Here is a 12,334-nt window from a genome sequence, read left to right as displayed (position 1 = left end):
TGTTTTCAGAACAATAGCTGGAACATTTTGATAAGTATGTGGAAGGCAAGAGAGACAGCGGGAACACGGAGGGGGGCAGGACTTCATTCCATCAGTATTATCAGGAAATTGATTTAATATGCATCCAAGTCTCTTTTGATAGAGTTTCAAGTTTGAAAGGGGCTAAAGAATCTGAAGCAGATGCCAAGAAAGAAGTGCCACATCCACACCCACAAAGACCCCTCCCGCTAGAAAGGGATACCTGGCACGTCCCATTATGACTCAGTGTCCAATGACAAATGTCTCCTCTCTCTTGCCTCTCAGTGCCGGGTTTCAGGAGTAGGGTCATTTTCCAAAAGTATTAGGGCAATCACATTTTTTTCCCTTCATTCCCCCAAAGTTTAATGCTAATCAAAGCAGAATGCTTAATCAGTCCAAGATGGCCTGTCAACTCAAATTATCTATTTGTCTTCCTATTTACTGTGTCTGTCTGTCTACAGTTCTTCATATCTCTGTGAAGATCAGTTATTGGGGCCTGTGTTTCCTTCTGACTAGAATCGCTACCAGATGATCCTTCCTGGTGATATGTTGATGATTTGCTAATTTATGGCTTTTAAAATCTAGGAATCCAAAGACATTGCCTGGGAGTCACGTGGGCCAGGAGCACTGAATGGCTTTACTTGACAAGGGATCAAAGATTGTGTAAAATGCAAAGCTTCGGTCACATTTCAACCAGAGCAATGTCTGTGATAGAGGAATTGTAAACGACATCTTATAGGAAACATCCCTCACAAGAGCAGTCCGCCCTTTGCAGCCCTCAGAGAAGTGAGAGTGATGGTTGCCGGAGACACACGTAAACAGGAAAGGAAGGGAGCCCACGGTATCAGCTTGGGTCAGCGCCATATGAATCAGTGGAATCCTATTTCCAGGCGCTAGAGGCCATGTCTTCTCAGAAAGCAGAGATGGAAACAGGACTGTAGGAATACTGTTGCCTCCAGGAAGCAGGAGAGGTTTAATCGAGATAATCTGTGAGGTCAAACTTCCCAACCACTTAGGTGGCCAAATAGCTCAAGAGAGAGAAAGAGAGCTGTGGCATTTTTATAGGTTTACAGAAATCCATCCAACCCCTATGCCCAGCATGGACCAATACTCAATAAACATGTGGCATGGATCAATGTGAGGCATGAATCATACTAACTCTAAGGCAGGGGTGACCATGCAGGGGTAGACTCAAGGAGTCTTTGTAAAGAGATAATCCATGTCCTGGCTCAGAGGAGCCTTGATGATTCCAAGTCCTTTAAAAATTTGATCTAGAACCACAGCACACAAAATATGAGTGTGGTGCAGAAAACTGAGTGGGAGTTCACCTTGAATCAGGCCAGCCGGGCAGGGGGAGAATGAACATGGTTTTCGAGAGGAAGAAAAGATCTGAGTGAGATGAACAGCTCGTTTCTTATAAAAGCAAAAACACAGTTCAATAAGGACCCCACAAGGAGACCAGCGAGGATCTGCAGCAAGCCCTCTCATGATAGGTTGGAGTGTACAGCTCAGAGAGATCAGAGCCTGAGAGGAGGTATAGTCACCTCTGCATCTGAAATCTTAAATAAAATGGCACTGGATTTGAATATACCTACCCACAGCCTGAGCATCAGGGAGGGTTTTCCTGAATTAGGGTTTGCGGGTGAAAACTATTCCTCAAACCAGGATGGGGGTGTGGCAACCTCATCCTGGAGACCCTTCCCCACATTAATTACTCTCTTTCCTGCCCCCCTTTGTGTGCTCCTTGTCTTTATGACTCATTCCTCTCTGTGTGTCCTCTCAGAGTTTGAATACAAAGATCAGTAGAGCCATTCAAACCCATCCCATTCTCTGTGTCCCAAACACCTGGCTTAGAACTGCCCCAATTTTGGGGCACTGAAGCCCCATCCTGGTAAACGCAGGCCCCGAGGGCTCCCCAGCTGGACCATCTCCACCCAGCAGGTTATAGCACGTGGATTCCTCTCTGTGGCCAATTATTTTCCATGGCCCTTGGCCATGTGACCTCAGTCCACGACCTTGTCAGTACTCATAAACTAACCAGGAGTGTAATGAATCACACTCAGGGAGGAAACCTCTGGGGGAAACTGCAAAGGGCTGGGGGAGGAAAGAGAGTAAGCTGGGGACCCAAGGCCATGGGCACCTTGCTGCCCCTCACCCATCTCTGAACAGCTTTGTCCTCTGGAAAGGAAAGAGGAGAAGGCCTTGGGAGGGCTACTCTTCTTAATAAGACTTAGTGTCTCAGTCCAAGAGGCTTACTGTCCCCAGTACCCCAAATTTGGAGAAACCACTTGCTTTAGACACTCATCGAATGCTTTGAGGTTGTCAAAGTCCCCATTCTTAGGAGCACTAATGTATCATCATAAGATAAATTAGATGCCATTTGACACACATGTGCATGTGCAACCACATCTACAGCTAGACACAGAGGTCCTGTGGGAGGTGATGAAAATGTTGGAGGCCCTTGATCCCACACGGATGGCAAGGATGCTTTAGGGTTGTTGCATGAAAAGTCACGCTTTATCAAACACACTGATTAAGTTGGAAAGGAAGTACCAATGAAATCTTCTTACTCTCCAAAATCCTGAAAGTGGGTGTTATATAAACAAAGCCCCATGCTTCTCTGCCTGTATTTTGGGGGGGATTTTTTTTATTTCTTACTTTAAATAATCTTGGAATTACAAAGTTTTGCATCTCTGTAGTTTTGGATCACCAGTTACCTAGAGTTCTCTGACAAGTTAATGTATTGTTAGAGAGGTAATTTCTGAAGGAAATATGCACAGTTAAACTACATATATGTTTGAATGACTCTGGGCATTCATTTGATTCAGTCCTGGCAAGCAGGGTACATGCAAGTGTGTCCATGGATAGAGCATATATACTTTTGCATTCGCAAAACCTCAGTGAGCCGCATGCTATTTTAAGAGCCTGAACTCTATCTTTCAACAAAGTTTAGCTGCTTTCCTTTTGCAAATGCATTCAATTTTATCTGGAAACTTTTTGACGTTAGAAATAGAACAACTGTAGTTTCTCATTATGTTTGCTGCCAGAATCCATGCTTGGTTGCTCAACTAAAGACCTTACATTGCTAATTACTACCACATGCCCATATCCCAAGCGAAAGAAAACTTATTGATTCTGACAGCCCATTCTCTCAACACTGAATTCCAAATGAAAACTCAAATTTTGGCCAAACATAACATTTCATCAATCTTGTTCTACTGACTGGAAAAACAACATCAAACAAAGGGTGCTAATGGCCCTTTATTACCGTTCCTTTCCCAAGCTTATACTTTCTGATGAAAGATCTAAGTGACCAAAGGGCTTCTTTAAACTACTTAGTAATTAGCTTTTGAACCAGGAAACACTGCGCAAAGTAAAGTGAACAGCCCCGGTGTCAATGACAAGGTGGACTCTCAGTCCACAGGGCTGGGAGACACTGGAGACCCAAAGAGGACATTAAAAGCAAAGTGCATTTTTATAATAGGAGGGGGGGGAGAGAGAGAGAGAGAGAGAGAGAGAGAGAGAGAGAGAGAGAGAGAGAAACCAAGCTAAAAGGGGTGATAAAAGATTACAGAGCCAGAACCAAACTGCAGGAAGTCTGTGACCTAAGGTCATCAGCAGGTGGTGGTCTGGGGGGAAACGTCAAGGCAAAAAAGCTGACCAGATCAGACCACAGGCTGGTGAGCAAGCACAGGTCTCAGGGCCTCTTCTGGGCCACCCAGCAACAAAAGCTGCCACCAGCCCACCTGCCTTGGACCAGGTACACTGTTTTTTGGAAAAAATAAATAAATAAAACTTCCACCTGGAGTCAGAGTCAAGAAATATTTTCTACACCTAAGCTTCAGAGCAATTGATTTTATTGGCGTCTTCAGGGGCAGTGATAAGGAAATGCTGGCAGAGACAGTGGGAGGGGGAGGCCATAAAAAGGGCCCCAGGTCCTCACAGTGCCTTCTGCTTTAATGCCACGGGGTCCACGTCTTAAAGGCAAACAGAATCGAGAGGCTGCTTTCCTCTTGGCATGGGATAAATGGCCAAGGGGAATCTCTGGACTTATTTGGCCTTTTGGATCCAACTGATGGCCCAGAAATCAGAACAGCTTGGTTCTAACCTCGTCCAGGGCTGTTAAGATAATAGGGGGAGGAGGGACCCATTAGAAGGAAGATGGCGGGATGTCTGCCTCCACGGAGAAGTCGCCAACTGGCCTCCTTTAGCCCACTGTCCTTTGTGCCTTTGAAAGGAAACTGGTGTCCTGTGGGTACTTCAAGAAAATGAGCCCCTTTTTTGTCCACCTCCTCATTTTCTGAACGGAGTACTGGACACCTGAGCTCAGGATGTGTTGGAATCACCGACCAGAGAGAGGGGTCTGCTCCATCCTGCATGGCTGACTGTCAAGATGGGAGGACGCAACCATGGAGGGGAAAAATAGATGCTTCTGGCCGGACTTTATTTTTCTTAAAAGGTCAAAATAAGCTAATAATTGAAAAATAGAGAAGAAAAACAAAAATACACACACAAAACAGTTCCGTGCTAAGAACCTCCCTGAATGGAAATGGCCATGAGCCCTGATAATTTTTGGTATCTTGATCTAGATGCTGGAGCAGCGACTGGTGTGTACTGAGGCCCAAATTCCTCAAGCAGCGCATTAAAGATATGCACATTTTACTCCATGTAGGTCACATACATAAATTATAAACAAAGCTAAGTGCCACCCAAAAATCTTAAAAAAAAAATAAAGGAAGAATGGCTGCTGCGAGTTGAATCTCCCCTCAACAGTCTTCTCTAAGAAGATGCTCTGGTAGAAAACCAAGAAAATGAAGTCCTGTCACTAATGTAGAGTAAAACTTCTGGTGGATATTGGACCTGTACATTGACATGAATATTGGTAAATGACCCAAGCACAAACTGCGATAGTTCCTAAGAGTCATCAGGAGTATCCAGTAGTGCCCTGACACCATAAATATAATGTCATATCCACAAGGAGTCTCAACTGAGTAGTAAGATCTTTGAGGATGAGATGGGGTCTTCCTGCCTGCAGAGGAGAACTGGTTTCCTGGTGGCCATAGGGCCTTTGCAGTAGGCAAGATAACCTGTATCTTGCATCCCTGCTAGAGTTTCATCCCACATTATAGCTGCATTAACAAAAAATAATAATAATAATAATAAGATGGCATTGCCAAAGGGGCAGGAACCAGAATTAAATTACATAGCCAGTTCTTGTGACAAATACATGAGCTTGGACTCAGAACAGAAAATAAGACCCTGGTATATATGGTTCCCTTTCATGAAAGCCCTGCACCTTGCGGGCTTTCCCTCACAGAAGCACCAGGTTGGTTGGGGAGGGGCAGGATTCAAGGTCACCGCCCCAGGGACTCTGGAAAGTCACTCAACCACATCTTCTCTGATGTCACTGACTTACTTTCTGCCTCCATGTTTGTTAAAAGTCCCGCCGAATTTATTCCGATTCAGGATGAGAGCAGCAATTTCGGGCACGTAGCGGGCAAACATTGCCTACATGCATGAAACAAAGAACAAGAGCCAAAACAAAAAATGGCATGCAGAGAGGATTCTACCGCCGCGGAGCAGCAAAACCTCTTGGCGTACTTACTTTCTTCCACTAACCGCGCTATAGGAGCCCCCGTATTTCTTGCGGTTTCCTATTAACTCTATGATTTCAGGGACGTAGCTGGCAAACATGGCCTGAGGAGAAGAGGGGAGACAGAAGAGAGACTAAAAAGACAGGCCCGAGAAAGGGGGTGACCTCTTCAGAAAGGGGGGTACTGAGATCTGAAAACACAAAAGGGTTTGGCCTGAGAAAGTCTACTCACATGTTGTTGGGTCATAACAAAAAATAAAAGGACAAAAAAGGACAAGATCCTGAAAACACACAGGACTCAACAAACACAAGCCAACCTGCACAACTGGGGCAAGGGGGAGGGAGCAAAAAAGACATCCCAGTCAAGAAAAATACAAAGGAGACAGGAACAGACAAGCTGACAGCTAGCTCCTCTTCCTGAAAAAAAAAAGTAGGTAAACGGGGGTTCGAAGCTGGAACTGAACTCACTCCCACGCACATGCGCACACGCACAGACGCGCAGGCGGCGTTCTTGCAAGACCCTTCCTTTTTTTAATTAAAATTCAAAGGAGAATCAGTGCCCTGAAGAGTGATTAAAGACAAGAAACACCAAAAGGTTTAAAAAGAATAAATTCTGTCATTCAAAACAAAGTCACTAAAAAAGGCAAAAAAAGGTAAATTTAGGGAATCACATGAGAGGAAAGGATAGCAAGGAGAAACACAAATCTGCCATGTTTTGTCCAACAAACATAACCCTGTGGCTGGATAAAGGGTGTCCTTATCTATGGGACCTTGGAGAGACTGCAGAAATGCCATGCTGATGTACAGACACACACACACACATTGGCATACATTTTTTAAAATGTGTATGCTCTATGCATACAGAGATGTGTGTATGCATCACTTATATACATGTGTGTGCAGTGTACATACATGAAAGCTGCATGTGAAATAAGATTTGAATCACTCACCTCATATCTAGCAAAAGTTAAAACTTAAATCATTAAATTAAATCCACTTTGGAAGACAAATTGCAGCAATCATTAGTGTGTATCAGAGTGCTAGGAGGTGCTTTACTTCAGAACGGGAGATCATACAGTAAGACTTCCTGATTTATGAATGGGAGGAAAACCATACCAGGTGTTGCTGCAAGACAAAGCAGGTTATTGACAAAACTGTGCTCTAATTACTGATAATGTGCCCATGACAAGACCAAGCACTCTCCCTTCTCTGATGTGAGTTCCCTTCTTTTTAGGGTAGGCACCAGCCACAGTGTTTGTTGGAAGTTCAGGAAGGAACATAAAGGGGGAATTGGAGCTCCTGAAACCGCAAACTCTCTACAGAGTATCCACAGCATCTATCAGGGTCGGGTGACAGCAACTGTCCTTGCAGACTATCAGCTGTTGAATTCTATTCCTAAAGACAGGTGCACTCACTTATTAACAGCATCCCTTTCTTAAGACAATTAGATTTAGGTTTGCTCCTGGCTAAATGGCTATCCCTGGCAAGGCAATGTGCCTGGGTCTGTGGACCAAGCAAAACATACCAAAAAAATTTACAGAGAAGTCATCTCGGTGTTTGGATTAAATCTAAAATCCATTCTGATTATAACTAAGGCAGTCACTTGGTTCTAACTCAGAAATACAGTATAAAAATACAAAGCCTTAAGGAAGTAGATAATAGAAAATATTAATGACCATAAAAATCAACATCATAATAAAGAGTTTTTACCAGTCCCCCGAGGATGAAGAAGACCATGAAGAGGCGCCCAAGCGTGGTTTTTGCATAAACATCCCCATAACCAACAGTGGACATTGTGACCATGAGTAAGTAGACACATTCCCAGTATGTAAGAGCCTGGTTGTTTTGGAAATTTTCCCATGGGTCCCCTGAATTCTCCACCTGAAGTAAAGGGAAAAGGGAGAAAAAATAAAAACATCACATACACACACACACACACACAGTATATACAATGAACCAGGAAGCCCAAAGCTCTGGCAGGCTGCTGGCTGAAGCTCACTGCCCTCAACAAAGATGTTTGCTTCCCTGGGCTGAACTGTGTATGTGAGGACTCAGAACCCTGAGCAGATAGCAGAGAAGACTAGGCGAAGCAATGGAAGATCCCTCCTGTCTGACGAGGGCAGAGAGAAACAGAAACAGAAATAGGCAAAAACATCCTCAGTCCATTTTTCTTCTCATTGTTAAAGGTTTGAAGCCAACTGAAATGGGGCATTGCCTCTGGCCCTGTCATACAGTGCTCTTTTCAAGGGAAGAGCCAGAGAGCCTGTTCCTGACCTTTCCTTGCTAAGCCTCCAAGGACCTGGCTCTTGCTTCCCTGCAGACATAGTAGACCCTCCACAGAGGACGCCTCATTTCATTGCTATGGCCAAGGATATGCCCTGTGGATCCCACTCCTTCAGATCTTCTGCTGGGACCCCAAATAGCATCTCTGGAGTCTGATCCTGCCTCCTTTGTAAAATGTCAACAGTGGTTCTGCCCTTAAGGCTGCAGGAACTTCCTGAGGAGCACCAAGACTGAATTCATGGCAACAATTTGCATTTGCACAACTCTTTTGACCAAGGGCCTGCAAACTCTTTCTGTCAAGGGCCAGAGAGTAAGTACTTTCAGCTTTGTGGACCATAGGGTTTCTGATCTCCTCACAAATCACGGCAGTTGTTGGGGGAGACCAGCAGAGGGCGATACTTCACTGAACACGTGAAGCAGGATTGCTTTAGACTTGACAAGGCACTCTCCAGTCCTCCTATCATATCTGATGGGCCAACAAGGCTGTGAGGTGGCCTAGAGAGGTACTTTAGGTACTCCCAGGAGGGAGGGAGCAAGGATGAGGCCATTTCTACTCAGATACCAACTCTGCATTACTAAGAACCAGGCATTGAGATAAGCAGCACTCCCCTCCCCCAGCAAGGCCTCCAGTTCCACCTCTGCAAAATGTTCCCAAGACCTAGCTTCCTCCATACATCAAAAATTCTCCTCTACATGCCATTTTCATGATGTTGTCCTGGTAAACCAGAAAGCATTGCATGTAACACGTAATAGTAACAAGGAGTCACTGACTTCTTAAAGACAACTCCTTCTTCCACATCTGTGATTTTGGCACTTGGTTACAACAAGAATTAGAGTAATGAAGGGTGAGACTGGCCAAGGATCCCATCACCACAGACGGCTGGTGAGCCTCCTGAGATCTGGTGACTGCCAGCTGCCCCCACTTCCATCCCAGCTCCCTTTGCCTGGTAATTACAGGTCCCAAGTGGTGGATAACCAGATTCATCCTCAGATTCCTTGGGCAAATGAGCAAATGAGGCTCCTGGAAGGCAGGTGGCTTCTAGTCAACGTTTCACAGTTTGATAAGGCTCCTTCATGTTTGTCTGAAATGTGCTTCCAACAATAGCCATGCTCTCTAAAAAAGGGGGTGGTGGTGGCTTGTCTTGGGAAGGTGAGAAGAGCTTGACTTAATAATAGGAGGTTTTCAAAGAGCCATTAATATAAAAGAATTAACATTTTTGAGGTACAAAATAACTTGACAAGTAATCAAGCAAAAGAATCAAAAGGCAGCCTTTTGTAAGGGGAAAGTGGAGAGAAATTGAGGGATATGAATTTGTTGTTTACAAAGAGATGTGGGTCAAACTTCCAACCTCGTCCCCAGACCTTTTCTGGGCGTTTGTTGTGGAAGCACTGCCATCTTGTGGCCTTCTGGGGTTATTGCAGAGAGAATGAAAATCTAGGAAAGTCCCCGCTGCAGTATTGGTGGGCTGAAAATGCAGGTTAATAGTGTGAACATCACTCACCATTTGTAACTAGTTTAGGGTAAACAGGTTGGAAACCCAGTCAATTGTGCGGTTGCTTCCTCCTTTTCTGTCTATAACTGAGCTGAAGTTTCCCTTCAGCGAAAGAAAATTCCAGGTAATAAAATGACTCTACGAGGGGCTTATTCCGGGCCAGCCAGAGCTGAAGGGCCTTCAAGGACACTTACCAAATGGATGAAGCCGGCTGCAGTCAACCACGTGCTGATAAATATGGAGAGCAGATTCACCAGCTTGATGGAATTACTGTGCAAGAGACAACAAGCAAAGAGCCCAGGTTAGAGGGAAGACCCAGCTGGAGGCGCCTGCCAGCAAGACAGCGCCCCCTATGTGCGGAGCAGGCTGTCTCTACTGGAAGGGAATTCATTCCTGGCAGGTGGCACACACAGGGGTAGGCGTGAGGGTCACAACAGGGCCTGTAGGGAAGATAACACCTGGACTACTCAGAAGGGTCCCTGAATGAACCCCCTGGAATTTCGCTTTTTAAAAATTAACTTTTGTTTTGAAAACTCTTCAAAAACTCAGGGAAATGCCAAGTGTGTAATAAATACCCATATGCCTTTCACCTAAACTGATCTAATATTAACATTTGGCACATCTGTTTTATCTCCACATGTTCTTTTTCTCTTGTTTTCTCTTTTCCTTTTCTTCTTTCATTATATATATATGACTAAACCATTTACACACAAGTTGTAGACATCAAAACACAACATGACCTTTAAATGTCTGAGCACTCACCCCATAAGAACCAAGACATTATGCAATGTAATCACAATACCATTGTCACACTTCAAAGAATTAACATCAATTCGGTGACATAATCTCACATGCTGTCCCTATTTAAATGTCTCCACAGTGGTCCTGGAATTGTTTATTGATGTTCTCATCTCCCCCACCCTAATCCAGGAACTCATTGAGGCTCATACTCTGCAGATGCCTATTGTATGGCTTTAATCCAGGGGTCAGGAAACTTTTCTGTATAGGGACAGATAGTTAATATTTTAGGCATTGCAGGCCTCAGAATCTAGGTTGAAACTACTCAGTTCTGCAGCTGTAATTCAAAAGTAGCTGTAGACAATATGTAACATAATGGGTGTGTCTGTGTTCCAATAAAACCTTAATTACAAGAACAGGTATTAGGCTGGACGAACCCATGAGTGATACTTTGCCAATCCCTTCTTTAGACTCTTTTAATCTACAAGTAGCACTCCCCTGTCCTTTGAAAATTGTTTTTTAGTGACATTTAATTTTGTGTAAACCAGGCTGTCTTACAAAATGCTCTACATTCCAGATTTACCTGTTTCTCCATGATTAGATGGTATTTAAATATTTCTGTTAAGAATTTCTGCTGGAATGGCCTCACATCAGGAAATCCCAATTTGATGATGACCTAGGTCCACTCAGGATGAAGTGGGGAGGGGAGATGGCTCCCCTGAAGGTTACCACTTCCCTTTGTGCTCAATACACCACCTTGGGGTGAGACTGAGACCATATGAACAGCCTATCTCCCAACCACCTGATGACTAACAGTTTTTGCATCCACCGGTGTTCCTTGAATGGATCAACTGGAACTCACTAAATTTTAAGCTCCATGAGAAAAGGAGACTTGTCTGTCTGGATCCCAGGGACAATGGGTTCCTGGTGCCCAGTATACTGACCATGAATATGTCCTGAGTGAACTGGTCTCTTCCTCTGTACCCTTCCACTAAGCTCACCCCAATAGGGGACAGCTCCTTGGGTGCTGCTCTCAGCAGGCCAATTCCTGTCTCAAGGCTTTCCATTGACATGGACTGACAAGTGATGCCCAACTCTGCCCTTCTGTTGTCAACACCCTGTGAAGTCCCAGACTCTCCTACCTCACCTCCTTGTGGACTTTTGAAGCTGTCTTCACAGTCTGTGTATCATAGCTATGCTGGTGCTCTCACTCAGCCAGAGTGTCTTCCCATCTGTCTATACAGGTCCTATCAGAGACATTTACCAGGAACTGAGTGGGAGAGAGTCTTTCTCCATTTCAGATTTGGGGGTAAAGAATATAAGCCTGAAGCTCCAGTAGACCCTCTGCCCTGGAGAAAGTCTACCTGAGAATAAAATCCCAAACAGATGGAGAAAGAGTCAGAATCCCAAGGACACAAATCTGAACCCCTGGGTGCAGACTTGCCTGGTGTCAGTCAGCTCCCTCTTGGATTCTGTTACTTGCAATCAAAACCCATCTCCCTGAAATAGAAGTGCTGCTGTATTCAGGATACTCCCTGAGAACATAACGGTTGATGGGGTCTCCAAAGGTGATATGGGGCTATCTCCACATGAGACACCCACATGAGACATCTCCTGTGACACCCACATTGTCACCTGACCCTGCAATTAGCTCTGGTAGAAGGCTGGCATTTCCAAAGGCAAGCAAATCCTGACCTTCAACCCTTCGACCCTTATCCCAGCCACCATGGGTCATGCTACCCCCCCCACCCCACCACATACACACACACCTAAGCAGTGTCTGTGGCTATGAATGGGGTCACCAACTAACAAATATAGTGCTTAATGCCTTCCATCTCCATCTCCCCTAGAGCTGAGAGATAATGTAACTCTTGCTTTTCTGCTTCTGAGAACAATTGGCCAGACCAAGAGGCCTCCTCACTGGCTTCTGAAGTCCTTTTGTGGAAGGACACCCCTGTCAACCAGAGATAGGCAGGGTGGCAACAAGACAAACAGATCTAAGGGACTCACCTGGTGAGTCCTATCAGGGGAAGCAAGCCTGCCCAGGAAGGAGCCAGGTGAACCTGCTTGGGCTGCATCAATACCACACTGGTGTTCTCAACTAGTTTCTCCATGCTCAGCCAAAGCAGATCTGAACATTCCCCTGCCCCTAACCCGTAAGCCTTCTAAGGTGTGCCCAAACATTAGAGAGTAAGAAACAGATGAAGAA

General features: G+C 44.9%; 1 protein-coding gene across 4 annotated transcripts in view; it reads right to left on the bottom strand.

Moving 5' to 3' along the window:
- Kcnma1 (potassium calcium-activated channel subfamily M alpha 1) overlaps positions 1 to 12,334 on the bottom strand; it is a 706,297-nt gene that overhangs the window by 211,174 nt on the left and 482,789 nt on the right. For all 4 annotated transcript variants that reach the window (XM_027931402.3, XM_027931380.3, XM_027931382.3 and 1 more), the window contains exons 7-9: positions 9,582 to 9,657; positions 7,322 to 7,492; positions 5,624 to 5,715 (exon numbers count right to left, since the gene is read on the bottom strand). In XM_027931402.3, the coding sequence (XP_027787203.3) occupies positions 5,624 to 5,715; positions 7,322 to 7,492; positions 9,582 to 9,657 (339 nt within the window). The remainder of the gene's footprint in view (positions 1 to 5,623; positions 5,716 to 7,321; positions 7,493 to 9,581; positions 9,658 to 12,334) is intronic.

The sequence above is a fragment of the Marmota flaviventris genome, chromosome 4 (genome assembly GCF_047511675.1).
Source record: "Marmota flaviventris isolate mMarFla1 chromosome 4, mMarFla1.hap1, whole genome shotgun sequence".
Taxonomy (NCBI): Eukaryota; Metazoa; Chordata; class Mammalia; order Rodentia; family Sciuridae; genus Marmota; species Marmota flaviventris.
This window is presented reverse-complemented; position numbering and strand designations above follow the sequence as displayed.